The following is a 19,397-nucleotide window of genomic DNA, read 5'->3' on the forward strand; positions in this document are numbered from 1 at the left end:
ATGTCTCTGTCTTAGCTGTATATCAAGATTAGGTTTTTTCCATGCTTCTAGGTCAATGTGACATTCAGAACTGTTTTCAGATTTGATTCTTTTAATTGTGAATATAGAATGAAAAACAGGACGTTGCTTCTAAAGTTACTCATAACATTAGAGTTTTAATGTACGTTAATTTAATCTGGGCTTTATGGGGACATGATTGGCTACTGCTTATAGAACAATTTTTTTTTTAATGGACTAATTATATTAAGAACATTGTGTAAATTGATAATTTTGAATATGAATGTGCATTGATTGATCAAAGTCTTTAATACAGTCTACTGTTGAGAATCAGCAGGGAAAGCTGTGTTAGTAACTTCAGAGCTCTCTTGTATGGTTGACTGCAGTACATTTCATACAGTTCTGTTTCAGTTTCACTTCTGGGGCTTAGCTTGTAAATGCTGTGTGTAGTTTTCACAGTAAAAAAATCAATATTTTCTGTGTTTGTTTTTAATCTGGAAAGGTCTGAACATGAGAGACATTCCCCAAATTGCCCATTTGTCAAGGGTGAGCACACTCAGAATGTACCTCTTTCGGTCACACTGGCAACAAGTCCAGCACAATTTCCCTGCACAGATGGCACTGACAGAATAACCTGCTTTGGATCTGGAAGTTGCCCTCATTTTCTAGCTGCTGCAACAAAACGAGGAAAGATCTGCATATGGGATGTTTCCAAACTTATGAAGGTATGCAATATAAACAATCATTTTTCATAAACTGTTTACCGATCAGGCATATCTTGATTCGAAATCAAATACATCTTCTGTTTTTTGTTGTTATTTCTCAGGTCCACTTAAAATTTGAAATCAATGCATATGATCCTGCTATTGTGCAGCAACTTATGTTATCAGGAGAACAGAGCTCAGGGGTTGACTCAAGGAGACCAACGCTGGCATGGTTAGAAGATTCCTCTAGCTGCTCAGACATACCAAAACTAGAAGGAGACAGGTATGCTCATTTGGTCTCTACCAAATGAGAAATATGAAATGCTTCTGTGTAAGTGGTAAAGGCCATTTTGGCAAAGTCATGCTTTGTGAAATACAAGATTGGTAATTTCCTTTTCATGGAAATAATATTTTTAGTCACTCTGTATTTGTCCACAATTCAGCACTTGAAAAAGACTAATCTAAATTTCTGTTTTTTTAATCAGTTTCCTGCTGTTCCAGTTTCATACTCCACTAGCAGAGAAATTGCAGATCTCATTGCTGCCCTACGCTCAGGTTTCAGAGGCAGAGTAAAAAGAGATAGGAATATAAGTTTAGGATCAGCTTCTCATTTTAGTTATGGATTATATATTTCAGGTTTTGAAAGTAAAGGCTCCTTATGGACTTCTGGAACATGCTTTTCTCTGATTGCTTCTCTGTAATTTCTGGTTATGTCATTCTGAAAATAAACAGTGTGGATATGCTGGGAATTTGTACTTCCTTGCATACTTTTAATGCACACATACAGACTCTAAACAATTAGTCCTGTTGCAAAGATTTGGATAAGCTAGAGGGTATGCCACTGCTTAGAAAGTGTGATGTGAGGCAAAATAGTATTTCACTTGTGCTTCATGCAGTCTTACCGGGAACTCTTGTCTGGTCTTGCCAAAGCTCAATAGAGTGAATAACTGTTGGAAAATTTAGAACAAAAGTTGTCTGGAGAGTCCTGCTGGTTTTCTGAATGTTTCTTCTTAAACTTCAGCATTAAGAAGAAAGTAACAATACTGCTAAATACACAAGGAGGTAAATCTTTGGTTTTGAGCTTGTGTGATATCTTTGGTAGTGCAGAGCAAATATGGAGTCTTGCCTCGGAATGAGGTGTAGCGACCCGGTTCGTGAGTGACACGACAGCTAAACTTACAGGCCTGTCAGGCTAATCACACGCGAACACCAATGTGGTGGATGGTGAAGAGCATTTATTTCCGGTGTGCAAGGTTTTATATGACCGAGTTATGACTACGTCATCACCGTGACATTATGGGTTAGAGAACTTTGGAGAAAGAGGGGCCCTATCTTCCCGTACAACGCGAGATCTTCCGATCAGCTTTCCCTATCTAACCACATCAATGGAGCTTGCTTTTCTGCTGACATGGGCAACATCAGCAGCTGCCTGGACTCTTACTGTAGCTTTAGGGCTGGGAACTCTTAATAGTTAAAGAATTATACCAATTTTAAGAGCTGGATACAGGACAGTGCAATCATACTGCCTAGAACTAAGCATCTTACATTTCGCTTAACCTACAATTTACTATCAGTTCTCCACTTAAGGGGAAGCTGGATCAGAATCAAAGTATTGAATTGTGTCTGCCATGTTGTGAAGTGAAGGTTGATCAGGTTTGACCCCACAAAAATCTATTTCTTAGATATGAGGAATAAGCATCCAGTTTGTTGAAGTTTGAGGATCTGACGTGGTACTGTGAATAGTTATACCTGAAGCTGCAAAGACATTAATGTCCTTCCTGTGTGTAAGGAGCCTGTAATAGGAAATAATTTCTTTTTTTTAAAAAAGTCAGATGCATTAATTATTTAAATATTCTTAGAACTACTCAGGGGCCTATTTCTCTTGAAAAGGTATCTTGAACAGAATCTAGTTTTACGACAAAATTATTCATCTGGCAGTATTTTTAAAACCAACAACAGTGTTCATCCCTTGTTTCAGTACTAGCTACAAAATTGCCTTGTAGAATTGAAGAGCAGTCTGTCAGCTCCACTTTCCAGAGATGATTTTGAGGAATTTGAAGGTGTTGATATTAATTTTTAGATGTTCTGATTGTATGGTTTTATTTTTCTTTGAAAGACTTGTGAGAACTGACTTTCATTTTAATTCCATTTATGCCTGAATTGTAGGAAATACAATAGTAGAATGAGATAAAAAGAAATCTGGTCTATTAGTTCAATAATGGATGAAAAAAACTTTATGTTGGTGTCTGTGATGAACTCATCAATGGATGAACAATGCTGGCTAAAAGGAATGGCCAGTTATAGTACTCACTGTGTTTTTCAATAATTTTTACCTATTTAATTAAAACTAAGCATGCAGTTAGCATGTACATGGTGTTATTCTTACATTATTTTTTTCAGTGACGACCTACTGGAGGATTCAGACAGTGAAGAGCATTCCAGATCGGAATCTGTTACAGGTAGGTTATAGCTGATCTGTTATGTATCTGACGGTTTAGAGGTGAAGGGAAATTCTTCCATCAGGCTTTTAAAAAAAACCTGTCAAAACTGATATTATATTTGCTGTGTTAGAAAAAAGGAAAAGGATTTACCTTGTAAGGAATGCCAGTATTTAAGTTTGTGTGGTGGAGAGATTGCATACAGGAGAAAAGGGAAACCGCGCTTTGTTAGTTAATAAGTGTCTGACTTGACAACAAGCATTGCTTATCTTGCTGTCAATAAAGTGCACAAACCAAGATAAAAGAACTTTCTTAGAACAGGAACAAATTTCAGCTGTACAAAACCCTTTAAATTCAGGGGATTGCCAGAAAGAGTTCCTGTGTCTTGATTGTTTCCCTAAGGTTATGCGCTTCGATAAAGTATTTCTTCCTGAATAAAGATTTTGTATGGAAGCAGAACAATGCTGTGCATGGTGTTCTTGTGTTATTTTCTTAGAGGTTGAGTCAGAAATTTTGAGAGGGGGAGGACTATGTGTTTATTTTCTATAATCTGGTTTACATCTTTGAGTAAGGATCACCAAGTGAGGAAAAAAAGAGCATGAGATGTAGAAAAATATCCTTTTTTTTCCAACAAACAGTACTATATGCAGTATGATTCCTATTTTGTCCTTTGAGCATTTGTATTACGTTAAACATTTTTGTCTTAAAGGGCATACATCACAAAAAGAAACTATGGAAGTCAGCCTTGATATAACAGCTCTCAGCGTTCTTCAGCAACCTGAAAAACTTCAGTGGGAAATAGTTGCAAATGTCCTGGAGGACACCGTTAAAGACCTAGAAGAGCTTGGGGCAAATCCCTGTTTGGCCAACTGTAAGAGTGAAAAGATGAAGGAAAAACATCTAGAACAACACAACATTCCCTTTCCTTGTTTATTAGCTGGAGGTCTATTAACATACAAATCGCCTGCTACCTCTCCCGTAAGCAGTAACTCTCAGAGATCACTGGATGGCCTAAGCAGGACTCGAGGTGAGAGTGTCTCGGAACAGGGATCAACTGACAATGAATCCTGCACTAATTCAGAACTGAATTCCCCTCTGGTAAGGAGGACTTTGCCTGTATTGCTGCTGTACAGCATCAAGGAGTCTGATGAAAAAGCAGGAAAACTCTTTTCACAGATGAACAATATTATGAGTAAAAGTATACATGATGATGGTTTCACAGTTCCACAAATCATTGAAATGGAGCTGGACAGTCAGGAACAGTTGCTGTTACAGGATCCCCCTGTGACTTACATTCAGCAGTTTGCAGATGCTGCAGCCAACCTGACATCTCCGGACTCGGACAAGTGGAGCTCTATGGTTCCCAAGCCTGGGACTTTGGTTCAGTGCCTGCGTCTGCCCAAGTTTGCAGAGGAGGAGAACCTGTGTGTAGATTCAATCACACCTTGTGCAGATGGAATTCATCTGTTAATAGGACTGCGGACTTGTCCTGTCGAATCTCTGAGTGCAATAAATCAAGTAGAGGCCTTGAATAATTTAAATAAATTAAACTCGGCACTATGTAATAGAAGGAAGGGGGAACTAGAATCAAGTCTTGCTGTAGTGAATGGCACAAGTATTGATGTAATCCAGCATGAGTCACCAGCAGATGTACCAACTCCTTTAATAATTCAGCCTGAACAGAGAAGTGTTAGTGGTGGATACCTAGTGCTTTATAAGATGAATTATGCCACTAGAATAGTTACTCTAGAGGAGGAACCAGTAAAAATCCAGCATATCAAAGACCCCCAAGACACAATTACCTCAATGATTTTGCTCCCACCAGATATATTGGATAATCGAGAGGACGACTGTGAGGAGCCTGTAGAGGAAATACAATTAACTTCTAAAAATGGCAATGGGAGAGAGAGAAGATCTGAGATCTCTACTCTTGGGCACCTGGTAATAACTACTCAGGGAGGATATGTTAAAATACTAGATCTTTCAAACTTTGAAATTCTGGCCAAAGTGGAGCCACCTAAAAAAGAGGGCACTGAGGAACCAGATATGTTTGTCTCTGTGATATACTGTTCGGGCACAGACAGATTATGTGCGTGCACCAAAGGTAAGATTTTTCTTGAAATTTTTAAAAAATCATTTCTTTTACTGTATTTGGATTATGTTACAGAACTTAGAATCTAAATTTCAAATTCCACTGAATTTACATACAGTTTAATTGTCTAGGAAGCATGGACTCTAGTTAATTCCTCAGCTTAAATGTCAATTTTAATCTCTAGAATGGCAGTAATTCTTGTGTGCGTCTTTCTTCTTGAAGAGAAACAGGTTTTCTTAAGTCCAAAACAAATAAGTCATTCTTATATATAATTATTTCTATGATAGAGAAATCCATTTCAGAAGAAAGGCTTCTGCCTGTAATTGATGACATTCAAGAGAGCAGGGAAGATAATGCTTTTATACTTTATCCCAGTTTATTGTCATTCAGTAGCACCCTACAGGTCTGCTTCAGCCTTTTGCAATTAGGATTGTACTTTCTTGAATATAAGAGCCAGACTGTGCATGCAGGATTCTTAAGTCTTTTTTTCCAAATGAACAGAAGGCATTTTGGGGAAGGGGACAGGTAGAGGGGAGTGTAAGTCAAGGGCAAGTAACAACTATTTTGTAAAAGTCCTTGAACCACCACACAGCTCCTGGTTTCCTTGTGTCACATTGGGACACTGGAAACAGCTCTGGGTTCCTCCATGTCTCAGTGTTCTGTTTAGTTAATCTGCAGTTGAATGCAGCTCTGGAGGAAATGCTTAGGCTCCCAGAGGGATGACAGGATGGTTCATACATTTCAAATAAATTCTCACCAATACCATGTTGAGCTTTCTCTTTACTAGAAGAATTGAAATTGATACCTTTTTTCCTTTCATGATGGTGTCACACTAATTATAAAGTCATTCTATGAGCAGTTCTTAAATCAGATTTACTTGTTATTTCCGACAGAAAAAGTCGAGTGTATTGTAAACATCACAGTTTTCTTAAAGGCTCCATGTTTCTCACCTACAATTATTTCTAGAAGTGGGCATTTCAGATTTGTTTTTTAAATACTAGTGAAAACACTGGAAGTTAGTAACTAGTATTTATATTTGCAGATTCCCAAGGGTAACATTCATATTTACTAAATTGTTTTCTTTTGGTGGCTGCAGTTGAAGAAATATCTATTAAACTGTTTCAACTGTATTTAATAATGCATGCTTTTTCCTAGTTAAAATGGAACTCTAACTGAAAGGTTAATTGCCTTTGAAAACTGTTATATCATATCCATGCCATAATGTTTTTACCTTATACTTAGCTGATCAAAGTGCAATCTCATTGAAAAGACCTCCAAACAGAATTTTTTCTCTACAGAATTTTATTACTATCAATTTCTTTCTTTCATCAAATTTGTTTTGCCTTTCTTGTGTTTTAAGATTCATGATAAAAATTAAAGGGCTTATTGTGCATGGTATTTTTCCATCCAATGTTAGTGTGTATGGTAATCATATTCTTGTAGCTTTTGGTATTACATATGCCGTTTTGGGGCATGGAGTGTAATATATACAGGTCTCTTGAGCTGGAAGCATTTCTTCTGTGTGTATAGGAGTACTTTGTCTCTGCCTAGATAACCACCATCTCTGTTACTACTAGAGAATACTTCCATCTTCCTTTTAATGGACAAGCACATCATTCTACTTTTGCTGTAAATCTCTCAGTATTATAATATCCATCTAGTAATTTGTCATTAGCTTTTTTGGATTTCTTTTGTTCATGCTGCCCTTAAGACGACTGAAATTTTGGGGAATTTTTTATTCTGTAGCCCAGCATGCTACAGGTATCAAGACAGCCTGCAAAGGTCCTCTTTTGAACATAGTGGTTTGTTTACTTTAAAAATAAAAAAAAATTTAAAATCCACTGATTATTCTTATCTTTCATTTACACCCACTACACCTCTGTTTGGAACTTCTATTTTCTGTTTAACCATGGACTTTGGAGTTCATTATTTGCATTGCTTAAATGTCTTTAGATACTTTCAATTTCTGTTCCTTTTTTAACATTTCAATCACTGATATTTTTTTCTCACTTTTGAGAAATTAAGTCCAAAACCATCATAAATACTTAGGGGCCAATGTCCATTAGAAGTCTGGAGTTCAGGATCTGATGCTAGTTATGTCTGAAGCCTCAGAGTAAAAACATGTATGCCAAAATACGTCACTTCATAAGGAATGACTTGAACTGAAAGGTTTATAAATAAGGCATAAAAAGTATAAAGTTCAGGAAAACTAGAAGAAAAAGCAAATCAAGAACCTCAACTATTAATATAACTTTTTAAATCCTCTATCTTATTGTATGTTTGAATAGATTAATATATGGAATAGGCTTTGAATCATTTTCCTTGTCTTGAATAATGATCATCTTTTAAACTTTTGCTTTAAATCGGTAGAATTTCTTACTTAGCTAGATGGCTGAGGATGGAGGGTTTTGCTGTTATTATTTTTCTTAAGTGCTGGTTTCTTAGGCTTCTTCACAAATCACTTTGAGGTGTTTGCTCCTCCAGGTTTATTGCCACAGTTGGCAATAAACAAGGGATGGTGCCTTGCAGTCTGACAGCATTAGAAGGATGCACTGATAGTAGAATGTATTCATTATATTCACTGATGTGTTCAACATTATTCTGTCTAGAAAGGAGCTTGTAGTCCAAAGACATATATGAAAATGTTAAGTGAAAGTTGTGGAGCATATATGCATTAGAAATGCTTGGATGATGTTGGAAAATATTCAGGTGTGAGCAGCGTATTCTTTCCTGTTTACATGTTTGGGATGTCAGAGTAGGCAAAGAGGTACTTTAATGTCTGAAAGTTCTGAATGCAGAACATTTTCTTCTGTTACTCCAGCCTGTTGATGTGTTATTTTCATTAGCTTATATAAAAATTTTCCATAGCTGCCTCTAAGATATATATATGACTGACAAAGAAACCTCTGTGTGAATGGGTGTCTCAGATCTGGAGTGGTTTTATGGAAAGATGTTTTAGACCTGCATTTGACGTCATCCATCTTTGTGAGTCACACTTCAGAATGTTACCTCTTGGTGTCAGCTTCAGGTACTTACCTGCTTCTGCAAGGATTGCCTGAGCCTGACCTGTGGGAGAAAGTGTGCAAGTATATTCTTGGTTCCAATTCCGTTAAGCAGATATAGTGAACTTTAATCTCTTCATATTTTGCTTTCTTCTCTTCCCCTTGGCCAAGGTAGACTCTATTTAATATCCCTCTTAGTGTAGTGCTTTATCTGCTCTCGAATGGGGGTCCAGATGTTTTCTCTTGTGTCATTAATAAAGTCTAAACTCTGCTTTTATAATGTTCAAAATTATAAGGAAGAAAGTAAGTAATTTCTTTATTTTAAAACTAGGCAGCAGGTACTGTTTTTGAATAGGGATACAGCTGTAGGGTGGTCTTTTGATATTTAAAGTCCATTATCTTGTGTTTAAGAGGGTCAGATAAAGTTTCTTGTTGCTGGACTGTGCTCACCTGAAATTTTGAATGTGTTACATTATAACATTTTAAAGGTGCTACAGTATAACAAGAGTCTTTTAGTTCTTTGCTTTTGTGGGAAAAAGTACTTTTCCAGGCAGGATTTTGGTATGTCCAGAGTTGCCTATGGTGATATTTCTTACCTGTGTGCCTGGCAGAATTGGATGGTACTTGGATGCCTTTGAGAATTTATTCCCCCAAATCTTGTTCCTTTCATTTATAGCAGCTTTCTTGCTCTTAAGTTGTAAATAGTGTAGTAATCACACTGTGTAGTTCTTTCTGATTTAGTTTGGGTATCTAATTTGTGTCTTCCTTGTCATTAGGCTTTGTCTGCCCTGTGTACAGTGTATTTGAAGTTTAGTAATCAATTCAGTATTTTCAATTTTGTACCTTTTTTGGTAATGGAGTCTAATAGGACTGGAGAGAGGTCAAGTTTTTTTTCCACATCAGAATTAGTGTTGGAAGTGATGCTAAGAGCTCATCTTCAAGTCAGGGTCAATTGCACTTACCCATTCAGAAACAGAATACTGATCACCGTTCCCAAACATCTTGAAAACGGAGATTTAACAGTCTGCTCACTAAATTTCTCCTCCTGCATGCTGCCTTTGATTATGATTTTTTTCACTAGTGTTTAGCATCTTTGTCACATATCAGTCATATCTGTTGAATATGGCAAAGAGATTTCTTAAAAAAAGTAGGGAAAGACAAGAGTTTATTTAGGTGCTGTCCTTGTCCAACCATTTATTTTCTCAAGCTGTCTCCAATCCTTTCAAACTTATAAAAGAAGAAAAAAACAAAGCAACCTTTACTTTCCCCTCTCGAAAGATCTGTTCAAGTCAGTCCACAAGTTTCTTGATGAGATATGCAAAACCAGGCCTAGTAATCCTAGAGATGAATTCCTCAAGCAGCTCTGGAGTCTGTACATACCATGTGTGTATACATAGTGGAACATTCGCACTTTTGAGCAGGAATTTGAATGACTGAATCTGACACACAAGAACCTCTTCGCAGAACTGCTGTTTAGGCAGAATTGTATAGCTAAAATCTCCTAGAGTAGTTTAAATTGGAGTGTCTCCATGTGAGGTTTTGGGATAGCTTTCTTGATGACATTTTTCAAGTGTTCTGAACTTGCACATTTAGAGCTAACAACTGACAAGAGAAGGAGGGGACTATAAATTGATTAGTGCATAGTTTCCTGTGGTATGGCTTTGTTTTCTAATTCTTTTTAACTAATTGGATATTGTTCAATGATGTCATTGGGTTGTGATTTGCTAATGACAATGGTGTCACTTCTCCCAAACTCCTAGAGTGCAGGAATATCTCAGTAGATTGGCTTTGACTGCAGTGGCTGTAGTCTCTGGCATGCTCTCTAGCTTGTTCCAGTGCTGCTTTCCTGGAACCAGGAACTGTTTCGCCTGAAGGAGGCCTGTGATTTATTTGAATGAATTCATGATCCTTGTCTTTTGTTTGTATTGCCCACCAGGTTCTTGAATCCATGCAAATTTCAGGTTCTAAATAAAGTTCAGAATTAAATTAACACTGTGTTTATTAACACATTGTCACATTAAATTAACCATGTGATCATGTTACCTGTTCTTTGAAGGAAGTATAATGATACTAGTTTCCAATTTGTCTCTTTAGTGATAATTGATTAAGTCAATGTCATCTTTCCTATCTTCTTGGTAGTGTAACAGAAATACTTATTGCCTCTGTCAAAGTGATGCAAGCAGAGGAGCCTTCAGATAAACTGCTACTTGAGATGTTTGCTCCCTGGATAGAATTTGAAATCATTGGATGAGTCACCCATTCAGCCTAGTGCTGCAAATAATAGTAGTAACACAAAAAACAAAAAACCAAAAAACCCCCATTGACTTCTGCACAGATTTTTTGCACTGCCACTTGACTATTAGAACTACAATATCATTGAAACAAGTAATGAAGCATGCATCATCAGAAAGTCATCTCTGGATGTTCCATGAGAGGAAATGCCTCCTTTGTGATACAGAAGCACAGCCAACTACAGCATTCTAGAAAAGTGTGCCTTAGCAGAGGCTAATGCTGTACAACTGAACTTCATGGAAAACTTCTTTACAGAACCTTTTAAAAAACAATTAAGAGGAAGTGAGGTATCTCAAGTTTAGCGCAGACTTTTCCTTGGAAAAGTGCTGGAATCTTTCAGGAATGCAGAGATTATGATTGTTCTCTTGTATGGAAAAAATGGGAAGGAAATTTTTGCTGCTGAGCAGTAAACAAAGTGATATACAAACTAAGGTTTAACTTACTACCAAATGAAGCTAATTCTCTTTGAAGTGTGAGGAAAATTACTTATTGATAATAAATAAGCTGTTTAATTTCAAGGAAACTCATAAGTGTTATTTGCTAGAACTACTTTTTTCCCCCCTCAACTCTTGAGGACTGCTTGAGATGTACTGTTCTGCACCAAGGATATGTGGTTTGAGCCTGAGAGAGGGGAGGTACAGGCTTCTTAATGGATCTAGTTAGAAAAGACCCATCAAGAAATGGCTTAATGGAATAGCTGTTCTGAGAAGATAGAATAAAATAATAAATAAAGATAATGAGAAAATCACCCTTCCCTACAGTTCCCAGGAACACTACTTTTGTACATTACCCACACCTGGGGTGGATTTTCCCACAGCACAGTGCACTGATCCTGTCCATAGAGTTGTTCTGACCATTTTGGTAATTTGAGTGACTTCTTATTCTGTCTTCATAAAAGAGTGTGTTTATTAAGCCATTTCTTAGTGAGAAGTTTCTTAAGCCTTTCTTAGTGAGATCTCAAGAAAACCCCAAAAGTGTAAGTTCCCCCTGTGCCTCACATCTTTTCTCTGTGCCTCACACGTTCTCTCTGCCTCCCTGTGCCTTTCAATCACTCTCTTTCACCCTCCTCACCCTCACAGCACGGGACATATACCTGCTTTTATCTTGGGGTTTTATTACATATTTATTCTCAAGTTTCTTTGTTTCAGATTACCTGGATATTTTGTATAACAGAGTTTGTCATAATGTTAGTCAGATGCTGAAAGTTAGTCTGATAATTTTGCAGAAAAATAACGTAAGGCCTGTGCTTGGATTTGCCTCTTGATTTGGATCATACTGATTCGATATTTTGTAACTTTGGGAATTGGTAACAGCTCTTCTCACCCCACCCCCCAGCATTAAGTCAAGTGAAACATTCCTTCTCAGTGACTTAGAGCACAAGTCCAAGGAAGAGCAAGCAGCAGATGAAGGAGCTGGGGTTGATTAGTCTGGAGAAGGGGAGGCTCAGGGCTAACCTTATAATTCTGGACAGCTACCTGAGAAAAGATTGTAGTGAGGTGTGGGCTGGCCTCGTCTCCATAAGCACAAGTGACAGGATGAGAGGAAATGGCCTCAAGCTGCTCTGGGGGAGGTTTGATATTAGGAAAAATGTTTTCACAGAAAGGGTTGCCAAACATTGGAACAGGCTGCTCAGGGCAGTGGTGGAGTCACTCTCCCTGGAGGTATTTAAATGATGCAGATGTGGCGTTTAGAGACATGGTTTAATGGTGGACTTGGCAGTGCTGGGTTAATGGTTGGACCTGACAATCTTTGCACTCTTTTCTATGACTTCTCTGTAAATGATAGAATTGATCTACATGTATTTGTAGTGGTGAATAATGCGCAGCCTCCTTGAATGATTTCAAACTTCCATTAATACATTGTGTCCATTGAAAATTTTGGATTTTTATCTGTTGACTTGATCAGTGTTTCAATTCTAGGTTTGATGAAATAACATGGAGAGTTCCTTAGTTAGGAGAATTCATAGAAATTAGTTCAATTTTAAATTTTCAGATATTGAATTTTAAAAGGCAGTTTAGGCACTCTGTACAGATGAGGTAGTGTAGGCCTTCACTTGACATGGTAGAATATTTCCTGTTAGAAGCATAATTTGGATTATGGGAATTGTCATAGTGGTTAGGATTTTTGGTTTCTATTGAGGTTTCCTTTGTTAAGTGCCTTTTAAAACCTGTCCCCCCGTATAGTTCCAACCTTTGATGCCATTTGTAACTGAAGTATTTCTGTAGTTCTGCCTTGCATTTGCCCCCAAAAAAATTAGTGGTAGTAAGGCAAAATAGGTATTTCCTGTACAATTTCACAGTCCTGCATAAGTACTGTCGTAATTGCATTACGGTTCAAGTGTAAGCCTGTCATGTGCATTGAATTTAGCTGTATGCCTGTCCAAACTTTCTTCTTTTGTTGTCTGTGATGATTTTAGGTGGAGAACTTCATTTCCTTCAGATTGGAGGGACCTGTGATGACATCGATGAAGCTGATATACTTGTAGATGGATCCCTTTCCAAAAGTGTAGAACAGTCATCAGAAGGCACCAAGCCCTTATCCAACCCTTCTAGTCCCGGCATTACAGGTAAATTGCACATGTATCGAAATACTTTTGTCATTTTTGAAAGTTGCATCTGAACATGACTTGCGATTACTTAATAGCATCCTGCTTTATAATTTTTTTGTTGCCCAGAGTTAAAGTTCTGTATTTGCTGTATGTCTGTCACTAGGTGTGTACACGCATAACACATCAGCAGTTCCTGATTAAAAAAAAACCTGAAACAAAACACTTGGACTTTTTCCAGTCTCTACATGTGATTTTAAGTGTGGCCGACTGTATTTGTGTGACCCCAATATTATTCCTCAAGAGTCAGTCAAAGGAAGGAAGAGATGCTTTTTTTCATAAGTTTATTTGTAAGCAGCATTACAGCAGTTGCTTAGAGGCCTGAATTTCTCCTGCTCCTCCTCTTTTTCACCAAAGAAGTCATTCCTGAAGTTTGAAGATCACTAGAAAATAAACTGTAAATATGTGAGGAGGAAAAGTCTATGACTTTCTTCTGCACCCTTTTTTGCTAATGGCAAATAAAACAAAAAAGAATATAGATATCAAGGACATAGATGAGCTTCAATGGATGCACTCCCTGTATAGTAGCTTATCAGCAGAGTTAAGTGACTTCCAAGCAAATGGTAACTGACTATCCTGATGAGTCAAATAGATGATCCTTACTGTTTAAATTCTGCCAATACTATAAAGGGAAACTTTTTTCCTTGTTTTTATCTTGTTCCCATCCAGCCTTCAGTATAGCGTTGAATATGATTTCTTGGAATAAGAAATTGATTTATTTATGTATAGACTTCAAAGTAGCTGTATCTTTAGGTTGTCCACAAGCTGCAGGTCCTCCTTTAAGTCGTCATATATTTTAGGCTTTCTAAGTCAGTACTGAAATGAGGGGTCTGGGTGGGAATTGTTGAAATCAAGTGAACTCTTGAGGATACTAAAGTTAATAATCCGGGACTCTTAGCATATAAGAGAATGATTGTTAGGGCTGTGTAAACCTCTTCAGTACTGAGGTTGTCAGCTGTGTGGATCGTGATCAGCCTTTGATTTATAATATCAGTGTTCTCTTTTGGTCTTAAATACTAAAAAAAAGAAAAAGTGTTGTCTTCCACTTCTGTCTTAGTATGTTTTTCAGACAGAGACACAGCTCAAGAGAAAGGTTTCTGTTTGGGGAAATGAACTCCTGCAACAAGCAGAAACTTCTACTCAGATATTGTTCCTTTATATGTGGGCTTTGTGTGTTTATTTTTCTCCACTGTTTGCATTCTAGAATGTGTTTCTTGCATTTTTTTTTTTTATTTTCTATCCTATTTTTACTTTTTTATTTTCTATCCTGAAATTTCAACTTGGATGCATTTTAATTTTTTTTGTTTTAAGAGAAAATAAGTTACTCTTATAGCAATCTTAGATTACCATTTCCTTTAAAGGAGCAGAGGGGGTTGTGTGGTGAAGTAATCTAAAATAATGCTTTTTTGCAAAGTGAATTAGAAAAGAATATTAGTTTTCCTGACCAGTTTAAAACTTGTTTTCAAGTTTGCTGTTAGAACTTTGTCTTGTTATAACACTTCGTTAGAATGTAATAAAAGTCTCGTAATTTTTAAAAGAAGCCGGGTATACTTGACAGCGGTGGAAAGTTAAGTCCTTAATTTTTCACTTTTAGGGGTAGATTACATGTATGTGGTTGTTCTGAATACTCTGAATTTGGATTTGTTTCTGTTGGAGAAGGAAGGAGAATGAAGCAGAAAAATCCAGTCTGTTCAAAGATAGGCTTGTTGTACAGTTTGAGCAATGATCTCACTTCTCATTGCAGTGTCATCCAGCTAATAAGGTTCACATTTGGCAGTTAAAGAAGTGATGGTCTTTGCTGTATTATTGAAATTCAATTTCTAAGCATTTCTAATTTCTTTGGCATTTTCCTGCCTCTGAGATTGAAAAGTAGAAATTATTATAGTTGCAATGAGAGTGAATTTATTGCCTGTCCAAGTGTCTCACCTCAAAGTCAACCTGGTTTGTTTTTCAAGGTACTCTCTAGGTTCAGGCTCCACGGTGAGGGTGGTATTTTTGTTGGTGTGTTATTATCTCCTCATCCTGGGTGATGACATTACTAGTCAGGTAGCAAACTTTCTCCTATTGAAAAACATGTTTTCTTTACAAGTAAAAGCTTTTCCTTCGAAACACATTTTTAAGAGAAGATGCTCAAAATACTAGAAAGTGTACACTGTGCATGTCTTATTTTCCCTGAGATGTGGTAGGTTGGTGTTCTTTGGTTGGTTGGTTAGGTTTTGTTTGGGTTTTTTTGTCTGTTTTTGATTTGGTTTGGGGTTTTTTGGTTGGTTGGGGGTTTCATATATCTAAGAAATCTGATTATCAATTTTTGGTTTCTTTGTGGTTTCTTTAGGTCTTTGACTTCCTGGGATATTTTAGTTTTCAATACTACAATTAATACCCTTGTTTCTTTGGTACAAGGCCTAAATATAAAGACAAGAAGACAAAATAATTGTCATGGGCCAGTGTCTTTTAAGTGTTTAACATAAAGCATGCTTGTTTTTCACTTACCCCTGTTTTAAACTTAAACTGGGAGCCTTCCACAATGTTCTAGTAATCCACCATAAAACAAGTCTGTATTGATAACCAGGGGCCAAAGTAATGTTTTAAACAGTGATAAAAATGCATACTAATTTCTGTATGTCTGTTTTCATGAAATATATTTTTTTTTATCTGAGTCAGTAGGAATATTAAAAAAATGTTTAATCAGCTTTACATCTTCAAAGTATAGCTGGCTAATTACTTATTCCTGATGCTGCTGGCTAAATCTCACAGGGCATGCTCAGAGCTCACAGTATTTAGAAAATTTATTCCAAGCAAACCGCCTTCAAAGGATACAGGCTTCAAGGCTGGAATGTTTAGTTGCTTGTGTTGGGGTTTTCTGTGGTTGTTGTTTGTTGTTGTCAGTTGAAGGTGGTGCTTTTCCTGGGGGGAGGGAGTTGATTATTATTCATTTTTAACTAAAAAACCTTCATATGACTTGTAGTTCATTTTGTCTATAGCAGTTCTGATATACTATGAACTATTTTTTATAGGATGTTCTGGGAAAAATATCTACATAGTAATGAGTGTATGTGCTGTAATTATTCAGGAGTTGATCTTTTGGTGGACCAGCCATTCTCCCTTGAGACACTGACATCCCTGGTGGAACTGACCCGTTTTGAGACCTTGACACCACGGTTTTCAGCCACTGTCCCTCCCTGTTGGGTGGAAGTCCAGCAGGAACAGCAGCAAAGGCGGCACCCTCAGCATCTGCACCAGCAGCACCATGGGGATGCAGCTCAGCACACTCGGACTTGGAAGCTACAGACGGACAGGTACACATGGGAACAGTGCATGAGGAACTGTGTGCATTGCTCATTGCTTCACTAGCTGGTGTAGCTGTACAAGCACAAACTTCATGCAATTTAATTGTTTTTAACTAGTGTACAAGTTTAAGAACATGTGTTTTCAAAGATGATAATTCCCATTTGGTAGTTTGCATTATAGGTGGTGGCAAGATTGCCACAGGCATTTTAGTGGACAAATTGAAAAGTCAGGTTTTGAATTGCTGGATTTTTGTTTGCCAAATGTGGTCATTATATTACATAATTAGATAAGTACATTTGCCAGAATTAGAGATATTCTTGATAGTTTCTGTAAAAGTCTGATTCACCCTTCTTATGTATACACACATTTTTAGCACATTATTTAATCAGAAAATGCAAACTGTGTGTGCCAGTGTGACTAATTATCCTAAATAAAAATAGTATTGTAATTTACTTTAAAATATGAAGGTAGAATCTGGTTTTATGTCTAGTCAAGTTAAATCTTTGTATAAGATATATTTAAGCCACTCCAGAGCTCTAGTAGTGCTAAGGTTTAGGCAGTGTTTTCATTGAAATGAGCTGCCAGCATGGTATGTGTAGCAGGACTTAGTTTTTTACACATGACATTAGAACGTGGAATTCCTCTGGGCTCCTAAATACAGCTACAGCAGTGTTGCAGTCTCCTTGAATGATTTGTTTATTTTTTTTGCGAGAAATGCTTGGAGAAACAAAATATAGATAGAAGTTTTTTTGTTTTATTAAGGGACCATGCATAAGACACCACAGGGTCTTTCAGGTCAGATTGCTATGTCTGTTCCACTGATGTGTAACATTTAGATTGTCATGTAGACTCGAAATAGCCATGGAGTGAAAATAATGAGATGGCCAAAGAGTGCTAGGGAAGCTAGAGGTAATGTGTGGGGCAAAAAAAAAGAAGCATGTCATATACAAACAGTTGAAAGATAGCATGTGATAATGAAGCATTCCAGGTGGAAAAACATGTAATAGATGCAGGCATTTCCAGGGCTGTCACATAACGGGAGCTGGACTTACTTTAATTGAGTGTTCATAAGCTACAGTTGAAAATTTGCAATGCCTTATAGGCTTTAAAGCCTTTATTTATCTTGTGGTTTTGCTTTGTATAAGTCAAATATTCTGTATGTAACAAGCGGAAAAGAGGTGGTTCCTTGCAAAATAACTTTCAGTTAAAACTGTTGATTATCCAAATGTGTTCAGCAACAGTTGAAAAGTAAAAAGCTATCAATATGAAGTTGCAAGGAAGCAAGCAGTGAAGTTAACAGCTGTTAATTGTAAGGGGATAAGTGGAAAATTAGCTGATGAATATTGTTTCATTAGAGGAAAAGAATTATGCCTGCTGCTAAATAAAACAGGACTGTAAAGAGGAAAAGTTAGAAATTTTGGTTTAGTGCTGGAAGTCTTTGACAGCTGCTATATGACTCACAATGAAAATTATTAAATTACAGTCCCTTTGTTCTTAGGGTAGGATCTTAAGATTGAAAGCCATGTTAGCTCTTAATTAAAAGTTACCTGGGAAGAAACTTTTTGATTTCTGGATTATTTTTCTGGTTGTTAATATGAGGTTCCTTTTATCTTTTCTTTGAGTGCCTCATACTGATACCTATCATGATGTGGGATTACAGTGTTAGATGGATGAGTAATGCAATTTGATATGATAATTCCTTTGCTTCTCAAATACATAGAAAGAGATAATCCTGTAACTGTATTTTAGAAAATGGCATTATATTACAATCCTACTTTGTTATTTTAAAAAGAATGTGCAATAAAGAAAAAAGAAAAGCAGAGTCTTATTTACCTTCTGAATTATCTAAACATCAGTATTGTCCCCTCAGGTGTAATGTAACTGAAAAGTTAAATGAGGTTAATTCTTTTAAAAGAGAGGTACATGAATTCCTAATATGCATGGATAAAACAGTGACATCTGAGTTTCCTGGCTTTATCTCAAATTTATGTAGGATCTATTCATCTTACGGAGGCATATTTGAAAATACATGAAAGAAGGAAGAGCTAGATACTAATGTTCTTTCCAGTGTTTAACCCCTGGAAATGGCTCTGCTGTTCAAAGCTCAGCTGCAGTGAAGATCAGACAGTGAGATGTTCTAGAAAAGGAATTAATAAGTGTGTTGAAAAATATCTTGCAGTTGAGAATGATGGTATACTGGTGCTTAGAACACAGTATGGATTGTATGTTCTTTAAAAAGATGCTGCAGATTTAGAAGTGTTTCAAATGTAGAAGAGTTTCCAAATGACTTTGCATTAGATTATCAGAGAAAAGTGATATTTAGGATAGATATGCTAAGAAATGAGAAAATAATAAGGAAGTTAATTAATTTGTTTACTAATTTGAAACTTTGCATATGAATAAAGGATGTACTTAAAGTAATCTATAAGATATTAAAAAGAAACTTTAAAGGGGAGTCTTTAAGTAATCACAGAATTTGATTGTGAAGATTGTGGCATTTTATTTCCAGAGGTATAGGATCTCTTTACTGCTGGATTAATGTGAGACCTTCATGGAGATTCTTTATTCCATATGTGCTTATTGAGCATCTGCTGTTCAATTCTGTCAGAAATAGATTTCTGGGGTAGACAAATAACAGTTGTAATTCACTATGGCTGTGTGCATTGTGTGCAGCGCATAGACTACAAAAGACTGCTGCAGACAAAGTGGTTTATTATTAATTTCTGGGTTTGTACCAGGTCTTTAACTAAAACCGGATGAGCAGAATATTACTTAGTGTTTCAGGAGTCTGGCTCCTTTGAGTGTCTTATTTAATCCATGCTTTGCATGACATGAAAAACCATCCCAAAACATCTCTCTGTGTTTGGCAATGGATTACGTGTTTTCCAAGCTAGAGGAAAGGCATGAGTGATACTAAATACTTAGTGTTACAGTTGCTAACAGAGATTTTAGGGGTTTTTTTTCCCCCAGAGCAGTGGG

At 36.8% G+C, this 19,397-nt stretch overlaps 1 protein-coding gene across 4 annotated transcripts in view; it reads left to right on the forward strand.

Annotated features, from left to right (window-relative positions):
- The window catches only part of BIRC6 (baculoviral IAP repeat containing 6), a 174,982-nt gene that overhangs the window by 22,903 nt on the left and 132,682 nt on the right, over nt 1–19,397 (forward strand). For all 4 annotated transcript variants that reach the window (XM_014255965.2, XM_014255963.2, XM_014255964.2 and 1 more), the window contains exons 7-12: nt 500–722; nt 824–984; nt 3,102–3,160; nt 3,849–5,243; nt 12,942–13,091; nt 16,201–16,426. In XM_014255965.2, the coding sequence (XP_014111440.2) occupies nt 500–722; nt 824–984; nt 3,102–3,160; nt 3,849–5,243; nt 12,942–13,091; nt 16,201–16,426 (2,214 nt within the window). The remainder of the gene's footprint in view (nt 1–499; nt 723–823; nt 985–3,101; nt 3,161–3,848; nt 5,244–12,941; nt 13,092–16,200; nt 16,427–19,397) is intronic.

Source organism: Pseudopodoces humilis, chromosome 3 (assembly GCF_049639895.1).
Source record: "Pseudopodoces humilis isolate 2021_Gansu_Grassland_sample_001 chromosome 3, ASM4963989v1, whole genome shotgun sequence".
NCBI classification, from domain to species: Eukaryota; Metazoa; Chordata; class Aves; order Passeriformes; family Paridae; genus Pseudopodoces; species Pseudopodoces humilis.